This window comes from Sciurus vulgaris (genome assembly GCF_902686455.1).
Source record: "Sciurus vulgaris genome assembly, chromosome: X".
Classification (NCBI taxonomy): Eukaryota; Metazoa; Chordata; class Mammalia; order Rodentia; family Sciuridae; genus Sciurus; species Sciurus vulgaris.
This window is the reverse complement of record NC_136471.1, coordinates 98,963,857-98,990,366: the sequence shown is the minus strand read 5'-3', so window position 1 is coordinate 98,990,366 and position 26,510 is coordinate 98,963,857. Positions and strand designations below refer to the sequence as shown.

At 37.0% G+C, this 26,510-nt stretch overlaps 1 protein-coding gene across 1 annotated transcript; it reads right to left on the bottom strand.

The window, feature by feature from the left end:
- Positions 1 to 10,305: 10,305 nt before the first annotated feature.
- Positions 10,306 to 23,999, bottom strand: FUNDC1 (FUN14 domain containing 1). The gene is made up of 5 exons (XM_079124005.1): positions 23,840 to 23,999; positions 22,881 to 23,037; positions 19,055 to 19,130; positions 12,530 to 12,658; positions 10,306 to 10,754 (listed from the first exon to the last, which is right to left on the bottom strand). Exons 1-5 carry the CDS (start codon positions 23,865 to 23,867, stop codon positions 10,677 to 10,679), a joined length of 468 nt encoding a protein of 155 aa, XP_078980131.1. The 5' UTR covers positions 23,868 to 23,999; the 3' UTR covers positions 10,306 to 10,676.
- Between the last annotated feature and the right edge of the window lie 2,511 nt (positions 24,000 to 26,510).

Genomic DNA, 26,510 nt, shown 5'->3' with positions numbered 1-26,510 from the left:
CTTTTTGAAAAATTTCTCCATTTCATGTAAATTTTCATATCCTGCCTTTCCTGTACTGTTATCTAAAAGTAACCAAACAGTTGACGAGGAAATATTTTTCTAAAGCAATTCAAGCTTACATATTATTTGTTCAAGGACAAAATTAATTTAGAACACTGCTATTTTATAATGCCAAATGAAATAATAGATCTAAGCAGTACTCATTAGTGGTTTCTCAAAACATTAAGTTATAAGCTGGTGGGAAATTGTATAATGGCTGACTTAGGCTGACATCACCTAAGTCACTGATCAATTTTAGCATCCTAAAAAGAGAAATAACCAGTTATTATATGTCCCTTCTTGTAACACAACATTATGTACACACTATTACTTATGAAATATTCTTGCCAAAAAACAAAAATCAGGATCGGGGATGTAGCTTAGTAGTAGAACACTGCTGGGCATGTGGGAAGCCCTGGATTTGAACTCCAGCACCTCAAACAAACAACAACAGCAACAACAAAAATCTGATCATCTGTAGATTTAACTACCAGTTTATGGATAATACAGAGGACAAAAGAGTATGTTCACATTATAAGGATGCAATTGGCAACATCCAAAATACAGGAAATTCTCATGACCTGGTTTTTTTCAACAAATAAATTGTAAGGAAAAAAGAAAATGGGTCCAATAATCAAACCTAACAGCAACCAAATACAATGTCTGAACCATGTTTAGATACTGATTTGAAAAAAAATAGCTGTAGACAAAGGGGGAAAATGAGATAATTGGAAAAATTGGAACAGTGAGAGAATATTTGATAATACTAAGGGACTATATTGTTCATTTTTTGGTGTGATAACAGTAATACAGTGTTGTTTTTTTTAAAGACTTCTCATCTTTTACAGATGCATACAGAAAGATTTATTAGTGCCAGGCATGGTGGTTCTTGCCTATAATCCCCACTACCAAAAAATTTTTAAAAAAGAAGTATTTACTAGTGAAATATATTTATTAGTGATATATCTTGGATACACTTCAAAATAAATAGGGGGTTTGGCTAGAAGTAGTGGGGGAGGGTAGCTGAAATAAGATTGGTCATGTGTTGATAATTATTGAAGTTGAGCAATGGGTATATGGGGTTTTATTATATTATTCTACTTTGATACATGTTTGAAAATTGCCATAATAAAAGGTTTTGTGGGGGCTGGGGTTGTAGCTCAGAGGTAAATGCACTTGCCTAGTACAAGTGAGGCACTGGGTTTGATTCTCAGCACCACATAAAAAATAAATAAATAAAATAAAGGTATTGTGTCCATCTATAACTAAAAAAATGTTTTTAAAGGGTTTTTAGAACTGTAACAGTACTGGAAAACAAAAGTGCCATTCACAGACCAAAAATTTTGTGAAATTCAGGACATCTGAAGCGGATGGGATCAGAGCAGAAGAGGAACCAGAAGCCAGGAAACCACAGATCAAGTCATCAGAAGGGTTCTCACCAAAGAAGCCTTGGAGAAAAGATGGCTTTTGACTGTCCAAAGTTATGTATTTTCAAAATTTATTGGCATGGGTACAGACAGACTCCTTTCTTTCCACCCTGGCTTCACAGGAACAGAACTGCTGGCAGGAAAAGTCCATGTTCTCTAAAAAAAAAAAAAAAAACTGGCCCTAATGAGGATGTCAAAACTTAAGAGAGAATTGGCACTGTCCCAGGGACAGGGGATAGAAAACACAAAGGGCTTCATCCCTCTAGCTCTCCAGGAGGTCCTCCATCAAACTGCACTTGCTCTGGCTTTCCCTATCTCTACAAGGAAGCCCTCCTGCTGTTAATGCATGTCGCCTTGAAGAGCCTGTGTCCAGCCCTTCTCTTCTGGGACAAACACTGCATGATTTACCTACATGTGGATCTAAAAAAGACTGACTCATACAGAGTAGAGTGGTCCTTACCAGGGACTGGGGAGCAGGGAGGGTTGGAGAGATGTTAGTCAAAGGATACAATATTTTAGTTAGGCAACAGGGATGCATTCAAGAGATTTGTTGTACAAATATGGTGACTACAGTTAGTAACAGTGGATATTGGAAAATAGCTGAGAGTAGTTTTCAAGTGTTCTCGTCACAAAAAAAAAAACGGTTAAGTAGGTGAGGTGATGCATGTTAATTAGTTCAATGTAGCCATTCCACAATGTATACATATTTTGAAACACCATGTTGCACACCATAATTATATAGTTTTCAGTAGTCAATTTTAAAACAATGACTAAAAAAAGAAAAAAAAAAAAAAAGGAGCCACCTGTCAGGAAAGCAGGCCAGAACTGCTGCAAAGGAAACCCAGTACGGCTCTCTATATTAACCAAAGCAGTCCTTCTATTCATAAAAATAAACAGAAAACCAAGAATTGTTAGATCTCTGAGAAAAACCCTGACCACAAAAGAGAAGACTCAAGATGAATGAACAACAGAACAAGGCATTTCAGGGAACAGAAAAGAAAAATACAGTCTGCAGCTTGGGACACAGCTCAGAGGTAGAGCACCTGCCCAGCATGTGGGTGGCCCTGGGTTCAACCCCCAGCACTGGGGAAAGAAAGGAAGGAAGGAAGGAAAATACAGACTGCAATGAAACATTCAGAGGTACAGAGAGAGTTTCTGGAAAATAAATGAATAATGACCAAACTAGTTATTAAATGACAAAACCAGCCAAGTTTTTGGTCTTTTAAGACCAAATTGGTGGGAAGTAAAATTAAGGACCCATCCCAGAAAACGGAACAAAAGAAAACAGAAAATATTAAAAAGTCATGGTGGAAAAATCTAGATGCTTCAACAACTAACTAAATGACAGACATAATGTTGAAGAAGAAATAATTAAATCTGTTATTAAAATACAATTTGGTAAACATCATTGGGGTGTGGCAAAGGGACACAGGAACAAATGGAATGAGCTCCCAAGTAGTATTTGATTATAACCTAAAATAAGTATCCACAAGCCCATACTGAGAAAAATGGCAATAAATTAATAAATGAGTGAGAAAGCATACATCTTTCATGCAAAAGAAATCTATGCAGGTACTCCACACTAAAGAAGGGGAGCATAGCCTGGCGTGGTGGCATACACCTATAATTCCAGTGGCTTGGGAGGCTGAGACAGGAGGATCACAAGTTCAAAGCCAGCCTCAGCAACTTAGCGAGGCCCTAAGCAACTCAGTGAGACCCTGTCTCTAAATAAAATATAAAATAGGGCTGGGGATGTGGCTCAGTGGTTAAGTGCCCCTGAGTTCAATCCCCGGTATCCCCCCCAAAAAGAAGGAGAGCATAATTCTACATTTTTAAATTGTGGGTCATTCATAGTGACTTCCTTCCAACAAGTACAGTCATGGAAAGTGGGGGGAAAAGAGTAATTTTACACTAGAGAAATGTGATAAGCAAAACCTCAGTCAGGTAATAAAGGAAGTTCAGCATCAAGTGATCAGTCATGTTTGTATATACCTTTGATGTGATGTAATAAAAATGGTACAACTCTGTGGTCTTCCTCGCAGAAGTTGCTAGTTCCAGTATAATCATGAAAAAAAAATCAAAGAAGGGTATTCTGTAACACACCTGACCAGTATTCCTCAAAACTGTCAAGGTCATTAAAAACAATGGAAATGTGAGTACTTTTCAGTCAAGAGGAGAATGAGGAGACATGATAACTAAATGTCACATGGTATCCTAGATGGACTCCTAGGGCAGAACAGGGACATTAAATAAAAGCTAAATCTGAATAAAGTACAGACTTTAGTTAATAATAATTGTAAGCATTGGTTCATTAATTATAGCAAATGATCCATAATGTATGACGTTAGAGGTAGGGAAACTGTATGTAGATCCGGGGGAGAATATATGCCAAATGTCTACAGTATCTGAAGCTGAAAAGTATTCTGAAAAAAATAAAGTCTATTTTTTTAAAGTACAATTTGCTTGAGGCAAAGACATGAATCTTCAGAATGAAAAAACCTAAAAAATGCGGAGCATAATGAAAGAAAAACTCAGAATTTATTCCATTCCCATGATTCTCCATCTCTCTCTCATATTTACTGAGTGCTTATTTTGAGGCTTTCAATCTCATAGTTGAGGAAGTGAGTTTCCACCCTCCCCCTGGCCTTGGTTTTTTAAATGTTTTTAAATGTTATCTATGTGTATGTATCTTCTCTATAATGACAAGAATGCACAGCTAAAGTACACTAACACGCACTTTAAAAGCTAATTCAGTTTTTAAAAATTCACAGATTTTGAAGTTTATGAAATTTCAAAACTCTGAGGTTAAAAAAAAATCCATAAAGCTTTCAAAGAAAAAAAGAAAAGGTTACTCTGGTTGGAAATCAGACTGACATCACATATCCGATACTAAGGTACTCGAAATACAATGAAGCAATGTCTTCAAAAGTGTAAGAGGAAAAAAATATTGTCAATCTTGAATTGTATGAGAACGAGATATTTTAAGATACACAAGAACTTGGCAAGTTTACCTCCCACACCCTGAAAGAATTTCTGAAGAAAACAGTTTAACCAAAAATATAAGTAATCCAAGAAAGGCGATATAAGAATCAGTAAGTGCTAAGTCCATCCCAGATTGGGGGTGGGAACAGGAGGATTAAAAGAAAATTGAAAGGGCTGGGGGTGGGGTGTAGCTCAATGGCAGAGCACTTGCCCAGCATGCACAAGACCCTGGGTTCTAGCCTAGCATGCCTACAGAGAGAGAGAGAGAGAGAGACAGAGACAGAGACAGAGAGACAGAGAGAAGAAAATGAAGCTTTATTACATCTTAATGCCTGAAGAATTCTCTATTGAACAGTGAAGTTTTGTAAACATTTTCTTTTCTATGGAGCTAATCTCACTACTTGATTCAACACAGAATGCTGCTTATATAAAATCACATTGTGAATTGTTTTCTTTTGCTGTGATTACAGACATATTTGGATTTATTTTTGCCATCGTTTTTAATGCTTCCTGTTTATCCTTCCTCTGTGCTTCTTTCTTTTCTACCTTCGTTTAGCCTGAATTGCTTGCTTGTATTTTGAAATGTATTTGTTCACAATAGTAACACATTTAGGAAATGCCCTTAAATTTTTAAGATGCATGCATACTCAAAGTGTGAGGTTAATCGGTGTTTCAGAACAATACAAGGACTTTATACCATTAATTTCACATATTTCAGTTCTCCATTTGCTTTATTGCCCTCGTGCCCCACCACTCCAGTAGACATAACTATTGTTTGACACATGGAGTGTTGGCTTAGGTTTACCCATTCTAGTAGACACCGTTGGTGCCCTATCCAGATCCCTTTTATTGGGCCAGTACACCAGCTCGAGCACTGGCCTATTTACACTTTTCTTCTGAGAATTGCTCTCATGGGAACAGGGCCTTCCTGGCTGAGAGGTTACCCACCCTAATGGCTGAGGGCACACTGTAGCCAATGCCTAACTGGTATGGGGATACAAAAAACCAGCCCCCATCCACAAAGAGGGGACAACTCAGTCTGTATTTGTCATCTGTTGCAGCTGTAATTACTAACTTTATGGTTTAAAACAACATAAAGCTGGGTGCAGCAGCACACTTCCTGTAACCCCAGCTACTTAGGAGAATGAGGCAAGAGGATCCCTGGTTCAAGGTCAGCCTGGGCAACTTAGTGAGATCCTGTCTCAAAACAAAAAAGGGATGGGGACTGTGGTTGTTGCTCAGTGGTAGAGATGGGCCCAGTCATGCTCCAGCAGGGCTGGGGTGACAGGAGGGAGACCCTCTGGGCAGGGAGAGCACTTGCCTACCACAGGTGAGGCACTGGGTTTGATCCTCAGCACCATATAAAAAAAATAAATAAGGTTAAAAAAAGGGCTGGGGATGTAGCTTAGTGGTAGAGCACCCCTGGGTTCAGTCCCCAGTACCACAAAGACAAAAACGTGAATTTATTGTTACAGATCTGGAAATAGGAAGCCTAGCATGGGTCTAGTGAGCTAAAATCAATAGAGCTGTGTCCCTTTCTGGAGGCAATAGAGAACCATCTATTTTCCAGCCTTTTACCTTACTCCATTTTCAAGACCAGCAACATAGGGTCTATCTGACTATTTTTCGGTAGTCACATGTCTTTGACTCTCTCCTCAGCCTCCCTCTTCCTAAGGACCTTTGAGTTTACATTGGGGCCACCAGTATAATTAGAACAATCTTTTAATTTGAGGTCAGCTGCTTATCATTTTTAATTCCATCAGCAATCTTAATTCCCCTTTGCCCTCTAACCTATCATATTCATAGGTTAAAGGGATTAAGACTTGGACATCTTTCAGGGCCATTATTCTGCCAACCACAGTGCCCTTCATGCTCCATAGCTACTCACAGGTTCAAGCTAAGGCTAGATCCAGTTGAACATACATTAAGGGGCCTATAGGATGTTATGTCTTTATTCAACAGTAATCAGTGTTTGTCATAATAATGTATAAAACTATAAGAATTTAATGAATTACTGTAAGGATGTGAAAAGGAAGGTGTTACAGAGCTAAATTCACATCTGCCATAATAGGAAGTTCAAGTCATTTATCATAACAGAGTCTAAGAAATATGGTTGTAGTAAATACCACGAAAAACAACTAATATAGTTAAAACTTCTCTGGGGAAAAAGTCACCAAGTTGGAGAGAGGAGGAGCAGAGAAATACTCTTTTTCTTTAGAAGCCTTGTAATCCTCCTTGACTTCTTGAATTATGCCCATTGTTTTGGTAAAAAAAAAAAAAATAAATTAAAAATAAATTCAGTGAAAGCAGAAAAGTTGAAAACATCCCCCACTCCCAATAGCAATAACCCGCTGGTTTTAAATTTCTATTCCTGGTTATAAAAAAAAAACTTTTTCTATGTATAAATTAACATGAAATGTGAATTCAGATAGTATAAAAATACCGAAAGTACAAACTGAAAATCCTGTATAACAACTCCTTAGAGATAAGCACAATAAACGTTGTGTTATACTTAGGTTCGCACTCCTAGGTATTAAAGAGAAAAAAACAGGATCAGAGCTGGGTGTAGTGGCATGTACCTGTAGTTCCAGCTACTCGGGAGACTGAAGCAGGAAGATGGTTTGAGTTCAAGACATCCTAGGTACCTGATTTTATCACTAAAATGTCAATACATTCTAGATCAACTTATATAACTACTGTTCTTAATATGTATAGAATTTTATAATTTGAATATATATATTACCAGTAATAATTTAACAAAAATATGGAGGGAAGAGATGCCATATTCATCTTTCATTACAGGAAATTAGAAAGTTTGTGAAGAAAGACAAATTATAGTATAATATTTAAACTAATAAGGAAACTTCTGATGATAGGCTAACTTATATTTCTACAAAGAATGTATTTCAGCCAGGCATGGTGGCACATACCTGTAATCCCAGTGACTGGTGAGGCTAAAGCAGGAGGATCCCAAGTTCAAGGCTAGCCTTAGCAAATTAGAGAGATCCTGTTTCAAAATAAAAATTTAAAAAGACTGGGATGTAGTTCAGTGGTCCCTGGGTTCAATCTCCAGTACCAAAAAAAACCAAAAGGATGCCTTTTGCTAGGCACAGTGGTCCAGATACTCAGGAGGCTGAGGAAGGAGGAGCACAAATGTGGGGCCAGCCTGGGTAACTTAGCAAGACCCTGTCTCAGGAGGGACAAAAAAGGGCTGGGGAGGTAGCTCAGTGGTAGAGCACTTGCCTAGCATGTGTCAGGCCCTGGGTTCAATCCCCCATACTGTCAAAAAAAAAAAAAAAAAAAGTATTTCATTCGTATTATATTTGAAACAACAACAACAACAAAAAAACGCTCTAAAAATCATCTATTTTTGTGAGGAGGGGTAAGAAAAAAATGTCAGAATAAAAGTAAAAATCAGTCAAAATGTCCCTATATATCTTCCAAAACCTAAACAGCTATATTCCATATAGTCAAGTTTTAATAAATCTTACAAATAGCTGTTATGCCCTAAAATAATCAATCTTCATTTCACACAAAAGCAGGCTGTCTAAGCTTTTCCTTGCAACCAAGCCCCACCAAGTCATTCCTGATGGACCCTGGTTCACTGCACTATTACTCAGAGAAGGAATAGTTTTCTACAGGATAACACTAAAGCTAGCTCAGTAATATGCTTTTCACAAACTTATTCACATATCAACTGAATACCTACCAAGAGTCAAGTACTATATAGGTTGACTGTCCCTAATCCAAACATCCAACATCTAAAATTTTTTGAGTACCAACACAATGCCCCAAGTAGAAAATTCCACCCTGACTACATGTGACAGATCACAGTCAAAACAGGTGGCACAAGAGTTTACTTTGTCTACAAGGGGAACAGGGGGAGGAATCTCTCCCAGCCACTTTGGCTGTGATACACCTGTTTTATGCATCAAAATTATTTAAAGTCTTGTATAAAATTATCTTCAGGCCATATAGTGTACATGAAACAAAATGGATTTCGTGTTTAGATCTGGGTCCCAATTTCCAAGATATCTCATTATGCATTCATGGACATTCCAAAATCTGAAATCTGAAAGATTTCTGGTCCCAAGCATTTAGATAAGGGAAATTCCACCTTTACTATGTGCTTTAGAAATTAGAGGTTGACGGAGAAATGAGCATAGATACAAGGCAGAACAAGGCACACTAACAGGTATGACAGTATAGAGAGTACTGGTAATAGTTTACACTGGCATACATATATTTTCAAACATCACAAGATATTTAGAAAAGTATAGGAAAATATGAAGTTATCTTTTTGTTTTCATTCATACATTTGGACTCTCAAAGTAATTACCTCTACATTTGCCACTAAGTCATCTGCCAGGTTCTCTTTTTGTTTTTTGGTGCTGAGGATTGAACCCAGGGCTAAGCATATGCTCTACCACTCAGCTACACCCCAGCCCTATTATATAATTCAATTACAAATATTTTAGTGTATTTAATTAAAAGCTTGAGGTCAGGCATTTTTGTGCCCCCCACTTTCCTAGTGTATCATGAAAAGAACAGATGCTATAAATATTTTCAAAATGAATGAACAAAATGAGTCAGTTACTAGAGCTCCCTAAAGCAGCCTGTCCTACTGTAGAGATCACGCAGGTGTGGTACACAGAACAGCAGCCAAGGTTCTACTTAGCATGACCTGACCTTACTTGTGAATATTTGTTCCTTTTAATTTCACAGCAATGCAAAGCTTAGTAAGGTATAAACAAAGAAAAGCTCAAAGAAGAAAACAGATATTTGTAAGCAAAATCACCTCGTATAAAGAAAGTCTGAGTTTTACTTAGTGTTATATCTAAGGCACTAATGAAAATAAAGGAAGAAATTAAAGATAGATTCCATGTTCAATTTTAAGGAGTCTACAATAAGGAAACTACTCTGTAACCAATCCTGAAAATATGAAAACATTATGTGTTTACAATACACAAAACATACTATGGGGATGTCCTATCAAATGGCAATAGTCTCAATATCCGCCAAGTCTTTTCAATCTAGACTCCATGTTGTTCTGCTGTTTTTCCCAATTCTAACTAAGAATTCTACAGACAAAACTAACAAAGCAGAAAGCTTTCTGGGGCAAGAAAGCTCTGATAGAATATGAGGGGCAAGAAAGCTCTGATAGAATATGACGTTGGCCCTGAGAAACAAATAAACTGGCCTAGTGTTCAGCCAACATAATGCTACAAAAAGCCTGAAAGTGTTAGTACTTACATCTCAGACTAGATAAAGGAGACAATTCTCTTTCAACTACAATTATATGCTTACATAGAAAATCATGGGTTTTCACACATTAAGTTCTTATTATACTAAGTATTTTAAAGTGATATTTACTTTTTGGTGAAGGGACCAGACTAAGAATTAGGATTTTTAGAAATGAAAAAGGAAGTACTTTCGAGGTTAATAAAATGAATCAATGACTCAACTGTATGTGTTCCCATACTTATTTCTGCCCAGGACAACAAATAAACCAATTAGAAGCTTACATACAAGAAGATATTTTTAAAACCACAGACATCAAAAAGGGAAGAAGAGCTTTAGACATGTTGTAATATTTCCTTAGAAGAGCCTTCTTTGAAATGCACAGTTATTATATAAGCAAAGTAAGAACTGCAGGAAGAAAGCAACCCAAAGAAAGATATTACATCAGTAGAGTCTATTTAATATTTTTAATAATTCCATTATTTCTAAAGTCTTTCACAAATGGGCACCAGTTTATTGCAAACATAACTTTAAAAAAAAGTCAGCCCTAACATGGAAGCTATAAGAGAAGTTTTTAATTACTGGCACTATACTGTAAAGCACAATGAAGAACACCTTATTTAAATAAAAAGATGATATTTTATTGGGCAATAAATCTAACCAATTTTTTTCTCTCTCCATATCTATATGCAATAGTGATATCTTACAGGCCAGTTTCTAAACAGATGCAAATGTTTAAAAAATGACAAAAGCCATGTTTTGCTCCAGAATACTATTATTCACATACCATATAGGTTGTTTTACAGCAGATACTAGTTTGCCAAGCTTCAGATGGCAAAATGCTAAGTTGTGAATTGGGTATTGTCCAGCTAGTTGTTTCTCCTTGTTCTGGAGACTCTGGTGGCATGTGCTGTTGAGAGATCACCCTGCTGCCACCACTTCCCTTCTCACAGTTGGATCCACTGCTAGGGTAGAACATTCATGTCCTTAAGATGCAAGGCCTAGCAAAAAGCCTCCCACAAATCCACTGGATATCACTATGTTCTGTTTGATAAATTCTGTTGCCTGAAAAACAAAGTAAATTTTAAACAAAAATACTCTTAATTATGTTACAACACGGATGCACTTAGAAAACATGTTAAGTGAGATAAGACAGACACAAAAGGACAAATGTATGATTCTACTTATGAATGGTCAAATTCATAAAGTCAGAAAGTAGAACAGAGGTTACTAAGGGAGAGGGAGAAACTGCAGGAACTTGTTTAATGGGAACACTGAAATGATTAAAAAGGAAGTTCTGCAAATGGACAGTGGTACTAACTGCACAGAAATGTGAATGTACTTAATGCCACTGAATTGTACATTTTAAAATGGCAAATTTTATGTTATATATATTTTACCACAATAAAAAAGATACATTTGAAAAATTACTCTTAATTGTTGAACCTTGAGCTAAGTAACATTCTCAGTTTAATTTAATGAATATTCAGCAAAAATTCCTATATACCTACTATGCAGGTGCCAAACACCACGCAAAATCCCACAGCTATCCATTACAAACTGAATAAGCCTAGAGCCCACAGTCAGGCCCAGAAAGTTCTTCAGCCACTGAAATAATTGGTATCCAAGCAGCAGTAATCTCACAGGTAAAAAGAAATCTAACTATAGGGCAGGTGTAAATGGTCCATTCATCAAGTTATTAACACCGATTATTTAATAAATAGCACAGAAGGCATGGTATTTATAAATAGCCCATTTAGCCAGTAAGAACAAAATACATATAAGATTTTAAAAAGCTGCTTAGATAACACAATTAACCCAAACAAGACCATAACAAAGTTATTAGAAAAAAACAAATTCTGTAATATTCTGCTAGATGTTTAAAAAATGTCAAGGTCATAAAAGACTGGAGGTGGGGTATGATGACAGATGAGAGAACTATTTATGACTAAAAGAAACTTGAGGCATATGACAACCAAATGAAATACATAATTCTTCACTTGGTCTTAGCCAAAATGTGGTGAATACATAATTCTTGATTGGGAAAAAGTCATAAAAGATATTTTGTGGAAAAATTTTAATATGAACTATATATTAGAAAATACTACTGTATTGTTAAATTTTTTTGGATTCATAATAGTATTTGTAGTTGTGAAGGAGAATATTCATACTTTTAAGGAGATACATGCTAAGGTATTTAGGGGTGAAGAGTCATGACATGTTAAATAGTTAAGGGCAACGAAGTGTAAATCTCACCCACACAGACAAATGCAGCAAAATGTGAACAATTTGTAAAGGGTGTTTGAGTATTCACTTTATCTTTCAATTTTTCAACTGGTTTGAAAATTTTCAAAATTGAAAATTGGTGAAGGTAAAAGGATAAAACAAAAGGCAAGGGAGTGTTTGATTCTAAACAGTGTGAGAAAATACACAAATTAACAAAACTAATATGTTGTTCATATTAACAAAAATAAAGTATTTACATTTTCAAACTATTCTAGCTCAAGAAAAAAAACGAGTAGTTTTACTTTTATTATACTACACATAAACACACATACAAACACACACACCCCTACAATTATAAAAGCAGAGGAAAAATTGGGGAAGAATAATGTTATCAGCTTTTACATGCAGATCAAAATGGGTGGGAGGTGAGTAAGGGAAACTATGTTAACCACTGAAAAAATAATAATTGATTTAAAAGGTGTTTTGATCCCAAAATTTACTTAACACTCTAGATATATGACTAAAAACATCATTTTTTAAAAAGGAGAAAAACCCCAGTCACATTTTCTGTGAGACCCAGTAACAAAAAGAGAAGCTGAGACTGTATTTCTTACTTCTTCAATTATATTGTTGATTTCAGGTGCTGCTTTATTTGCTCGTTTCTTAATCTGTCTTTTTGCTTTGTTTACATCTTTTTCAACTCTCTTCCAGTCGACCTGCACATAGCCACTGTGACTGGCGATCTGCAAAAATGTAATAAAAATGGCTATTATCCAGGAATGTATTAACATTTAGATTGCAAGGAATCCATGAAACTTGTAAGAAACTGTTATTTATTCACTAATTTATTCATTCGACAGATACTGAGTGCATAGTCTGTGCCAAGCACTGAAGGGAGACATAAGCCCCACCGTCAGAGAGCTCCAGGTCAGTTAGGGAGAACAGACATTAAGCATAAATAACTAATTACATAGAAAAGTATAGTACATGATGGGAAAAATTCCAAAAATTATAATTATACTATAACTCTATTATACCTTTTGGAATAGGGAATTAGTTAAAAAGGACAGAAACTACTCAAAATTATATAGTTAATAAATAGTATCTTTTCATTAAATAGATGTTTAATTACTATGAATCAGAAGCCAATCAGTTATTAGGTCACTAAAGACATCTTAAGTAGCCAGATAAAGGCTCTTCATTAACTACTTTATGGTAATTACTTTGGACAGTAGAATATAAAAGAAATATGCTCTACACAAGTCTCATGCCATAAATCCTTTCAAAGCAACTATGGCTAAATGCCTATTAATCATAAGAAAAATTCTCATATGGTGCTACCCAGACACTGCAAAATCTGAACAGGAACAATTGAGTATTGCTCAATTGTTGAGTATAAGTCAATACAGTAAGCTGGTGCCCCCAAACAATAAAATCAAATATAAATAATCACATGAGTATACATAATATATACCATTTTATACACACACACACACACACACACACACACACACACATATCATTATAAATCACTTCTACTGAGCTTATGCTTTCTTTGTAATTTTTATTTTGTATTTAAATTTATAATGCTGAGAATGGAACCCACGGTGGTGTGCATGCTAGGCAAACACTCTACCATTGGGTTACATTCCTGTTTCTCTTTGTAATCTTTTAATACATTGCTTTGACTTTTAACCACACATAAAATACTAGAAATCTCAGGTTGTATTTTCTCTGTGAATGACTCCACATAAGAATCCGTTTATCCACATAAGAATCTGTTTATCTACATTTCTTCCTAAGTTTATTTACCTATTATCACTTCAAACTTCAGCCACAGCAGAACAGGTGATCAAATTAAATGGCAAGTGAAAGCTTTTTCTGGTAGTACTAGACACAGGATTTAGATGGCAGGCACTAAGGTGATAATGAACCCTAGGGAAAGGAGCCTTTTCTACATACAAATTGAAAAAAACTTCTGACTGACACTATATAATCAAACTAGTGGATTACTTTGATGTTTTTTCAGAATTTAACTTTTTGCTTAATCTCAATAAATCTCACTCAATCCAAAGCTTGTGAGAAGTATAAACATTTTATGTATGTACATGGCTTTTTTTTTTTTTTTTTGGGTTGGCTTTATTTATATATAGAAAAGGTTCCTTTCACTAAGGTTCATTATTTTTTCATTAGAACAAGCCAAATATTATCTATGCTACCATTAACAGCAATCACCAAATCAATTGTCATTTTCAAGACTCAACATTTTAAGAAATTTTTTGAAAAGTTAATCTTGAGTTATACTACTGGTGATAAAATAACCAAAAATTAACCACATTCCCTGGGGTGACAGCTTATCTACTTACCTCCAATTCCCAGCAAACGAATAAAGGAAGTCATTTAATGAGACAAATCAAATAAATTCTCACAAACAGCATTTGAAACACAACACATGAAAAAAATTTTACATAGACATTCTTAACCAAAAAATAATCTGGGGTTATCTGAGATGAATCTTTTATGGAGTTTAAAGACTCCTCCATGTTTTAGGTTAAAATGTCAAATAGTTTCAGGGAAAATGAAAAACCCTGAGATGCTTAAGGACATGAATGCCTCTCTGGGCTTCCTTCCTTGATACCTCCAAGCAGTCATAGTCTTTTTCCTCCGTTCTCTCAGTTCCACATTCACCCTTGTGCTCAGCACTGACCAGATCATTAAATTTGTTTGCCAACTCCTACTTCACCCAGTAGACTGTGAATCTCTATGTTCCTAGAGTCTTGAATAATGTCAGGCAAATAGATGAATAAAACACAATGAATGAATGATGATAAATACCAAATCCACAAAGCAGTATTAACTAACCTGGCTCAAATAAGAGTCTAACAAAGGGACTGTGCTAGATTATCCCCAAAAGCCCTTTCATGCCTACTAGTGAGTGAGAGAATGCTCTCTGACGCTGACATGACCACTGCCACTGAACAGATCTTCTTGAGAAATGCACTGCTATCTTCCCTTGGAAGCTTATCTGCTCAAAGTGAAGGATACCAGTTCAAATTGAGCAGCATACTGCAGTGCAGAGTTGGCCAAGGACAAGCAATCTGACGCCAGTAGGGTTCGTGTATATTCAACCTAATTGACAAGTACCTCCAAGAACTGACTATGCAGAACCCACTTAAGTCTTGTCTACCCAGAATTCATCTGAGTCATTCCAGGGAAAAGCAAACCAACAGACTGGGGAGAAAGTGACTTTTCTACAAACACTAAAATATTTATGAAATTAGGTAAAGAGGTTTTTGTAGAATAAAAGCATCCAAGTTAAAAATAAGGCTGGGTTTTCAGGTAAAGATTCATATCTGATTAAAAGCTATAAACAGGTAGATGGGACTTTTTGTGAGCCTCACCATAAGTGATCTAACTGCGCTGTTTCAATGGGAAGATCCTCCAACTTCCAATTTCAGATTTTTAGATCATTTTTCTTGGACTGGTCAAACTTCCCAAAGAATGGAAAGTCCTATCACACATTTGAAGCTTCCCATTCCCACTTTCATGCTCAATTCTTAAATATGAATGAAGGATAATGAAGGATCATCAGGCATGGAGGAAGACCTTTAACGTTAAAACTGAATATCAAAGAAAACAAGAAGGGAAGGGGTGAAGGACCTAGAGAAGGCATTCGTATGTAGCACAGTGGTAGAGCATTCACCTTGAATGCTTGAGGCCCCAGGTTTGAGCCTCAGTGAAGAGAGAGGGGAACAAAACAAAACTAAACTTAGAGGAACAAACTATGCAGGAACCAGTTAAATAACAAAACAAGGGCTGGAGGTATAGCTCAGTGATAGAACACTTGCCTGGCATGTCTGAGACCCTGACTTTGATGCCTGGCACCACAAAAGTAAGTAAATAAATAAAAGTAAAAATAAAACAAAACAAAACCTGATCACTGACGACCAGATAAATTTAAAAAGATAATGCACAACTGAAAGAGCTCCCAATGGCCAAAGGCAGAACAATTTGAGTAATAAAATGGTGTAAATAAATGACTGAATGAAAATTAATAAAGGGTTAGATATGGTGGCACACTCCTGTAATCTGGTACTCAGGAGGGTGAGGCAAGAGGATTGCAAGTTCAAGGACAGCATGGGCAACTTAGCAAGACCTGTCTCAAAATAAAAAATAAAAGGCTGGGGGATATAACTCAGTGGTAGAGTACTCCTGGGTTCAATCCTCAGTACTGGAAAAACAAAAAAAAAGCAAAGAGAAAATCTAGAATGGCATTGAAGGGAAATCCTAGGATACAAGCTGTTTACTAAGTCTGTAAAACAAGAAGAGGAGAAGACTCTAGGACAAATTTGTCTAAAAGATTAAACTGACAGACTATTTCATACATATGATCACAAAAGATTTAAGCAACTAGGAGTTGTCTAGAGAAATAATCCCAAACTTTCTATAAGAAATAACAGCCAAAACCTTCTTAAACAAAGTTAAAGACCTAAATTCATAGATGCTACATGCTCAGTGACCTCCAGGAAATGATCTAACACAATTATGGAGTAACAACTCATAATGTGTGGGTGCGGATGAGCAGAGAGCATTCAAGTGTGTGAGAATGTGGGGAGGGTTGGGGAGAACAGAACAATTCAATACACCATAGCTAAATTCTCATATTTCATAATGGGAAGCCAAAAGTTAATACCTAAGACTGAAAGATCAAGAAATGTCCAATTAACTTGTTTAGGGAAAGGGAAAATCAGCTAAGAGTTCAAAGCGGTTGCCTCAAAGGAGAGGAAAATGAGGGTAGAGAGGGAGGCAGAGAATTACTCTAATCTGTACTAAGTCTTGTACAACTACTAGATCCTTTGAATTATGTACATGTATAACTTCAAAAATATAAAAATATATATATATACCATTATGTACTTTTTTAATTCAAGTGAAAAAGTGGGAATAGAGAAGGAACAAGAAATCTCTAAATGGTTGTGATCAAGTACATGTAAACAACATTATACTCTGACAAGCCCCATTGTTTTGTGGTACTGGGTATTGAGCCCAGGGGTGCTTTACCACTGAGCCACATCCCCAGCCCTTTCTCTTTTTTATTTTAAGATAGGGTCTTACTAAGTTGCTCTGGCTGGCCCTTAACATGTGATTCTCCTGCCTCAGCCTCCTAAATAGCTGGGATCTGGGCCTTGGTGTTGCACCTGGTCCCGTTGTCTATCTTAAGATAGTAGTATGATAAATATCTATTGGGAAACACTTAATATTGTTACTAGAAAAATTTTAAGTTCTAAGTAAACTAACATTTATCTTTAACTGTAAGTAAAGGTTGAAAAATCTGGAAGCAAGCCTAAAAAATATTAGTCAATTAGCCTAAAAGCTATTTGTTTCTGTATTTCCTCTTTCAGATTCCTCCTACTGAGTTTTCAAAGATAGTTAAAATTTGTGGGAAAAAAGTAGTTAATGTAGATAAGACCTGGCAAAATGTGGGTTTGAATTATCTATATTGAGTAGACAGAAATGAACTTCTAAAAAACTTTCATTGCACACTAGATTAAAATACACAATTCTCTCTTTCTGTGAACATTTTAGAAAACTACTTTAGCCAATACCTTTTTTTTTTTGGGGGGGGGGGGTAGTACTAAGGATAAAACCCAGGGACATTTTACTACTATGTTACATCCCTAGACTTTTTAATTTTTTATTTTGAGACAGGGTCTCACTGAGTTGCCCAGGCTGGCCTTGAACTTGAATCCTCCTGCCTTAGCTTCCTGAGTAAACTGGGATTACTGGCATGTGTCACTGTGGCCAGCTCAGTCCAGTATATTCTTTTGTACCAAACAGAAATGATAATTAGTTTTCAAAATAGCTATAGAATTAAATATGTTCTTCCTTACAAACACAGGTCAAAATCAGCCTAAAGAAAATTCTCTTCTGTACATAAACACTCGCATCCAAAGGACTAAATTTTAGACATTAACCATATTCTTTTTCACCTCTTACCTCAGTAAGTAATTACTCCTAATAATGTCACAAACAGAAAATACATACCTTTAAAAAATCTGTTTAGTAGACAACTCAAAATCAGTGCTGGACACATGATCCAGTCCCTCTGAACATAGGGCAGCTACACTGGTTATTACAGGATCAATGGCTTAGATACTGAAGTCAGATTCTGGTTGCTATAAGCATCAATCATTTTTTAAATCTGGTATAACTGACAGTTCTCTGTATCTTTAAAATTGTTGCTAACATTCATTCCCAGAGATTTTCAATTTTTGGATTTACTACATTTGATCTTCAGGGAATGATATTTTGGGGAAAATATATGCCAAAAAGACATGAATGCCAGATAATATCCTGATAAACATCCTCTAATGGCAAAGCATTTTTAGACCTTATACTCAGAGGAAGATGAACAAAATTAAAATTTTAATCCACCTGCCTCAGAAATAGGATTATGGATAGTTATTTTTAAACCTAATTTTCCACTTTCTATATTATTATGGTTCTTTAGTGTTTAAAAAAATGTTAGAAATTGTTAATACCAGCTTCCTCTGGGGAGAATAACTGTGTAAGTAGGAAACAGGGGAAAGAAGAGAACTTTTAAATTCTATAAACAGGGGGAAAAGAGACTTTCTGAATTTTATGCATGTGAATTTTAAACAAGTTTAAAATGGTCAGGATAAGTAGGTTATATTATTGGAGAAATGTTTATTTTGCTAGGGAGATATTTTAAGGGAAATTTGGGTAATAATAAAAAATGAATTTTTAGATTAATTTCAATTTACAAGTTTTAAGTGGTGTCTTTTTAATAGCTGGGATCAAACTACACTTGGAGATCTTGGAAGTATTTGTTGTTTTTTATGAAGATGTCAGCTTTCAAAACTCACTGCAGTTTTTCCATACACTGATATCCAAAAGAAAAATTCTACCTTCTGTTAAAATGGACAGTAAAGGGGCTGGGGAGATAGCTCAGCTGGTAGAGTGCTTGCCTTGCAAGCACAAGGCCCTGAGTTCGATCCCCAGTACCGCAAAAAAAAAAAAAAAAAAAAAAAAAAGGACAATAAAATGGCTAAACATGACATTCTTAGTTCTTAAGAGCTACCTATGTAAACACAGGCAAGCACATAAAAGTGACATACCTGAAGAAGAAGAAAGCCACCTCCCACTGCAGTTGCTGCAAGTTTTCCAACCTTCTGGAACAAAAATCCTGCACACCTTTAATGAAAGAAATAACAAAAGATAAGATCAATATACTGAACTCTATCCTCTTTTACTTCTTATTACTTCCCTAATAAAATCTTAATGTCTTCCCATTCCTTTTGATTATGTCCTGTGCCTGCTCAGAAACCCTCAATGTTTCCCTTTAGTCATACAGGCTAGTCAAAAATATACAATCTAAAAATGTTTGAGAGGACTGGGTTTGTGGCTCAGTGGTAGAGCACTTGCCTAGCATGTGTGAGGCACTGGGTTCGATCCGCAGCACCACATATAAATATATAAAATAAAGGTCCATCAACAACTAAAAAAATATTTTACAAAATGTTTGAGATTTACTGCAAAATAAGAGATGGAAAGAAGAGGAAGATTTACAGGTAAGAGTAGCTAATGAAACTGAATGATGAGTACTTAGGGGTTCACTATATGCCTTCTATATTTGGGCAGGCTGAAATTTCCCATAATAAAAGTGATTTTTTTTTCTTTTACTTAATATAGTCAAGATATTGCATACACCTGGCCAACATCCATTTTACCTAAACCTTCTGCTTCACCCCAATTAATTTCAAAATAGTTATCATCTTTGCTTGAGCTACTAATCTCCCTGGTTCTAGGGGTTTCTGCCTAGCTCTGCCTATCTAAAGCTTTCCTACCCTTTAAGGTCCAGATGTAGTTCCACTTTTATGACTACACTTCAGCCCACATTTCTCAGAGCCTCCTTATCTATATCTATTTTTATATTAAATCTGTGCTGTCTCATCTATGCTGTAACAGTGTCAGCCTATACTTCAGTGAGCTCATATTCCTCTTAGTATTCCAGGTTCATAGTGTACAAAAGAATCTCAGATTTCTAACTCTAGCATTCTGCACTGAGTTCGTGTTCCCCCAAAATTCGTGTCCTTCCCAGAACCTCAAAATGTGATCTTATTTGGAAAGAGGGTTACTGAAGATGTAATTATTAGATGAAGTTATACTGGACCATGGTAGGACTTAATCCAATGTGAGTCATGTCAGAGTCACAGACACAGAAGGAATATGATCACGTGATAACAACAAAGGGAGAGATTAGAGTGATATATTTACAAGCCAAGGAATGCCAATGATTGCTGGCAATCATCAGAAGCTAGGAGAGAAACATGGAACAGATTTCTCCTTCTGAGCCTCCGAGAAGGAACCAATTCTGCTGACACCTTGATAGCTTCCAAAACTGTGAGAGAATAAATTTGTTGTTTTAACTCCCCAAGTTTGTGGTACTTAGTTATAACAGTAACAGAAAACTAATACACCTTCCAACATTTGAAACCACAGAATGGACTTCTCCAGTACCTAGAACCACATATGCAAGAACATCTTTCCAGCTAAAACAACTGTTGCCAAGTCCCAATTTATTAGTACCATTCTCCAGGCTTGCTACCTCACATTCCTCTCAGACTCTACCTTCTTCATCCTTGGTACAACTGATTACAAAGTCCTATATTCTCTATCTCCAAAGCATTATCTGATTCTTCTTTCCTTTCCATTCTTAAGGGCATCATTACCTTGGTAACCGTTCAGGCTTCTATTACCTCACTTCCAGATCACTCTAAGGACATGCTAACTGGTCTTTGCACCTTCCATGTCTCCTAGCAACCACCCCATCCTAATATTAGTTTTAATTTCTTATGATCAAAATGTACGGTGGGGCTGGGGATGTAGCTCAGTGGTAGAGTGCCGGCTTACCGCAGAGGCTCCAGCACCCCCCATACATACACACACACACACACACACAAGCACGCACGCGCAAAAAAAACTCCCAGAAAACTAAGGCTACCTACAGCTAAATATAATTTCCTTAGTTTCTCATTCATATCTTTGACATGAATTGGTCTGAATTGTTAACTGGTTAGGTTAGTGCCCCACTAACCATTTCTCCTTAATATATTAATATATAATACCGCATCAATTTTATACCCAAAGAAAATTCTAAAAATTTACTATATTGAATCTAAAGTCATTACAACAAATCATCTGTATAATATTAGCATTCTATTACATAGCTCTTAGGCTGGCACTCAGCTATACTCCAAATGTATATATTACTATAAAAAATGTGTCCCTCATAGAGGAGACAGCAATAAAGGCTCAGAAAAAGGAAAAGCAGCAAATAGCCAGGTTTCCACATAACCAGGTTGGGTACTCCATAAGCTTGTATTGATCATTGTTTGATGACATTAGTAACTAAGATGAACCTACTAAATTCTGCTGCTTTGTCTCCAGGCTTTCCAAGCAAACTGTCAATTATGGGGCTTCTTATCAAAGGATAGTGTACAAGACGAAAATGTACAATGACCTGATAATTCTATTTCTCAATTATTTAATATCTTTTAATATTGGGCTTTTGGCTCTGACTTAACCAATCACCCAGGGCACCAAATTATGGGCTTATTTAAACAGAAGGCCATACCCTGAATTATGGAGAGAGAGGTGCAATCAACCTACAGCAAATTATCTGAATCACCAGAGCCCTGATCAGAAATCTCTCCTCTAATTGCAGGCTTTTTTCATACAGCAGCATTAATAAGTACACATCAGGAATAAATACTGCACCTCTGTGCCACAGCTGTCTCTATTATAAAAAGGTATTTACAAAAGGGCCTAGAGGAGTGCACCATTATTCTGAGCTCATAAAAAACAATTTAAAAAAATTTTTAATTTACACTTATTAAGTGGAAATGTTAATATTTAATATGAGATGAATTTAACACAGAATCTAAAGAAAAAATATTATTCATAAGCACCCTAAATTTAAAAATTCTCTACAATCATCAACATTTTCAAAATAAAAGAATCCAACTTTTTTCTGCCTCCCCCATTACCTGACTAATCTTTTGTTCCAAAAATAGCAGAATTATATCCATAGTAGCAACTATGTTAATGATGTGGTCTGATGTTTTACCTGGTTAGATTGTTTATTAACTAACTACTCCTTAATGCACCCCACAATATTATTATATCACTAAGTAATGAGTCCTTTAATTCCAACACAGAATATTCCACAGCTCTTCTTTAAAGCACTATCATAATCTGAAGCAGCCCACAAAAAAAGTTAGCTGTATCATCAATTTTTTTGAAGCTCTACCACTGAGCTACATCCCCAGTCACCCCCCACCCCCACCGTTTTTTTTTAAATTTAACACAGAATTTCCCTAAGTGGCCCAGGCTGGCCTGGAAATTTGCAATCCTCCTGCCTCAAGCCTCCCAAATAGCTGAGACTACTGGCATGGGTCACAGAGCTGGCTTTCATCAATAATTTTTACTGAGCATTTACACTACTCTCTACAGGGTTGACAATCCTAGAGGCCAGTTCTGCTATACGAGTTTCTCACAGGTTTTTCCAGTTGATGACACTGATTGGCAAGTAAAAATTTATATATAATTTTTTCATATATTTCTTCCTATCTACTATCACTGAATCAGATCCACATTTGCTAAGCTTGAGAAATAGGAAATACGTTTTAAAAAATCAAAGGAAGGATAAGGAGGGAAAAAAGTGAAATGATGTTGGGCATGCAGAAAGGGGATTACCAAAATCCAACAGGAAGTCTCTGAGGGTACATCACACCAATGTGATCACAGAAAACCCTCAAAGTAGTACTCTTCTGAAATTAACAGTGTACACCCACTGAATGTGCATGGTGACTCTGGCCTATTTATAAAAAGGACAACAGCCAGGCTCCCAAGGAAATTTAATGAAAATGATGTTGTTCTCACCAGCCAGTCACACCACCCATTACAATCTGGGTAGCTACTGAGTATTTTTCTACCATAGGTCCCGAACTGTGGCCAAACACTCGATTCCACCAGTGGTGTCTTCTTGCATACTCAGTTAAATCCAACACTTCATAAGAGTCGTCATCACTTTCGTATTCTTTGAAACACAAAATAGAAAAAAATAGAGTCAATGGAAAGTCAGAAATATTCTATACATTTTTCTTTTAATCTAGCTTACTGTTACTCTTGGCCTATGGTAAAAATGTCCAGATGGAAATTAATAAATTTATTTAACTCAGTTCCTGAGACTAGCCAGCCATGGTGGCGAACGCTTGTAATCCTGGATATTCCTAGGGAGGCCTAAGACAGGAGCATCCCAAATTCAAAGCCAGCCTGCGCAATTTAGAGACCCTGTCCCAAAATTTAAAAAGGGCAGCTCAGTAGTAGGGAGCCTCTGGGTTCAATTCCAAGTACTGGGGGTGGGAGAAGGGGACTCCTGAGACTAGGGCCTCAAGAGTAAAGGGCCTGGTAATAAAATCCCCACATCCTTTCCAAAGGCCCAGGAATCGCCTGGGGACACCGGGCCAGCGTCAGTTCTGAATTACACAGCAAGTGAAGGTTCACCCCAATCTCAGAATAGGGTCAGGGTCTGAGTAGGGTCTTTTCATCAGTGGAAAGAGAGGGTCTTCTTCTGGGAGGCGAAATCATTTCAGAGTGGGATTCAAAAAAATAGAAACAATACGTTTGAAGATGGAGATGAAGGGCTAGAGGTGAAGGTCCGGTAGGGTTGTGTTGGGGGTGGGGGTCTCGTCCTCTGCTTAAGTTCCGCAGAGCGGTTAGGGAGAAGTCTAATTCGGAAAGGGTGATCCCTGGAACACGGGAAGGAAAAAGCGCTGTGGGCACAAGGTCGAGTGCTGTGAGCCGCGTCTCAAATACTACTTCGGGCCCTGGCCGCTCACCTTGGGGAGGGGGGTTCCGGGACGCCATGATACCGCCGGCGGCCAGTTCTGGGTGGTCCCCGCCCGCCCTCCTCTCCCACGCACTTTAAGGGCCGCTCTAGGCCGAAGTAGAAGTCTATGGTCTCTTCTTTTTCCTCCACCACCTCCTCCTCCTCCTCCTTCAGGAGCGTCGTTGTGTCCCCGCCCACTTCTCTCAGCGCAGGACCGTGTGCGCAGGCGCACAGCTCGGTGAGTTGAGGGCGGGAGGGAAAGTCGGCTCGCAGCCCCGCGAGGGCTATGGGAGTTGTAGTCAGTTGACCTCCTCCTACATGGCTTGGGATCCTCCCAACCCCCTCTAGAATTTCCATAATCATAATTTCAGTAATTTTGTTTTAAAAAGCCTCGGGGGTGGAGAAATGGGTGGCGGGGCTGCACATGTGGTGTAAAGGGAAAACCAGTTTAATATTGACAAAAACTCTCCTTGATCAAACTTAGAGGCTCCTATGAAGCTTTTTTTTTTTTTTTTTTTTTTTTTTGCCTAGGCCGCCTCCGTAGGCCCTATGCTTGGCCTGCCTCATCTACTTGTGGCGTGATTCCTGCTAAGTCAGTTTAGTGAGAATTCTCCCACCCACCTCAATATCCAAATTCCCCATCCCCCACACGATATCCGATCACACAGACCTTCACTGATTCTAAATCCTCAACTGTCTTTGCAGTATTTACTGTTGAGCTGGACCCCTCATCGTTATTGTAGTAGTCCTGACACCTATTTCAAGTCCTGAATAAAGTCTTCCTTACATTTTGACAAGCGTCAAAATAATTTTTAAACAGTGTTTTGAGCACTAACAGAGTCAATCACTTGAGGAAAAAGACTTTTAAAAAGATACAAGATAAATGCTGTTTCAATCCACACTTTGGTAAAGAGGCAAGAGCTAACCAAAGGGACGAATTTTTCTAATGCTCTCCTGCTGGGAATTGAAACCTTTTTACCTGCTCTCTCTCCATATACTCTCTGCCAGGAACCCAAAGAAAGTAGAGGAAGGCCTTGGATCTGACCTGATGGGAGTTACTCAAGAGCACATATTTTTTTTAAAAAATCATTCTGTTTAAATCTAACAGAGCAATAAGGTCAAGTTTTTCAGTCAGAAACTCCATGGGATTCTGCAGAATGTAAAAGCATGATGGTCACCAAACTGCTAACACAAACTATTTATTTATTTACTTATTTATTTATTTATTTATTTATTTATTTATTTATTTATAGTAGCAGGGAATGAATCCTGGGCCTTCCCAACACCTCTTTTTTTTTTTTTTTGAGATGGGCCTTTAAATTGCTGAGGTTGGCCTCAAACTTGCGGTCCTTCTATCTCAGGTTCCCAAGCCAGGGAATATTATAGGCATACATCACCACACTAGGCTCTCAAAGGCTCTTAAACTTGCATTGTTCTGAATTTGCTGTACAATTAAACAAAATGGCCCTCTCAGTATTTTTTTTTAATGGAAGATCAAGAATTTCTATTATACACTGCATTACTTAAAATATTGACTTGCATTATTTCACTTTTCAAATCCTAGTACTGTAAAATATAGTATTATTATTTGCTAATATTCTTTTCATTTACATAGCTTGCAAGTTTATGTTTCAGTTGTTGAGTGGGAAAGAATTTTCTTAAGCGTATAATATCCGTGTAAATCGAAGGGTTTACCTTTATTATCATTTGTATTCTGATACTAATTTCTATTAACTTGAGTCATTTGAATTTATTTAGTTCTTACTATCGCCATACAAATAATAATCTGTTAGCTTCAATTATGTTCTCCTTTCACTTAAAATTAATTGGAAGCCAGGTGCTGTGGCACATGCCTGTAATCTCAGTGACTAGGGAGGCTGAGGCAGGAGGATTGCAATTTCAAGGCCAGCCTCAGAAATTTAGCCAAACTCTGTTTCAAAAAATAAAAAGGACTGGGGATGTAGCTCACTGGTTAAAGTGCCTCTGGATTCAATCCCCAGTACCAAAAATAAAGTAAAATAAAATAGATTGGAAAAGGCCAATTCTCTTTGCTATGACTATAGAGACTAGCAAGACATGAGGACAATACTGGCAGTCATTTTATTTCATGTTCGTGAAGGTGGTTAGAGTCTTGGGGGTAGAGGAAGAAGGTGATAAAAAGCAAACTCTCCAAACACATGGCAGAAAGAGAACAGAACAGAATGAAGTGCCTCAAATAGGGGAAAGATATTACAAAATTTGGACATTGATAGAATACGCAGTGTTCCTTTTTTAAGTTTTATTTTGAGACAGGATTTTGCCAAGTTGCTTAGAGCCTCTCTAAGTTGCTGAGGCTGGTTTTGAACTTGCAATCCTCTTGCCTCAGCCTCCCCAGGCTCTGAGATTACAAGTGTGCACCACCACGCCCAGCTGTGAGGTATTCTAATTGTAACAAGGACTTAGACTCTTCACTTTTGCCTGCATCTCTGCTTCCATTTTGTATCTGTCTCCTTTGCTCTGAGTCACCTAGGAATCCAGAAACAACAGATGTGATTGATAAACATCTTGTAATGCATGGCAACTACCTCCCAGGCAACAGCAATTTTCTTATTGCTGACAAGCCCCACCTGACCAATCCTGAGAAGATGAACCAGATCAAGATCACCTGCTTTAGCAGCTGTGCAAAGCCTCTAGCTATGCAA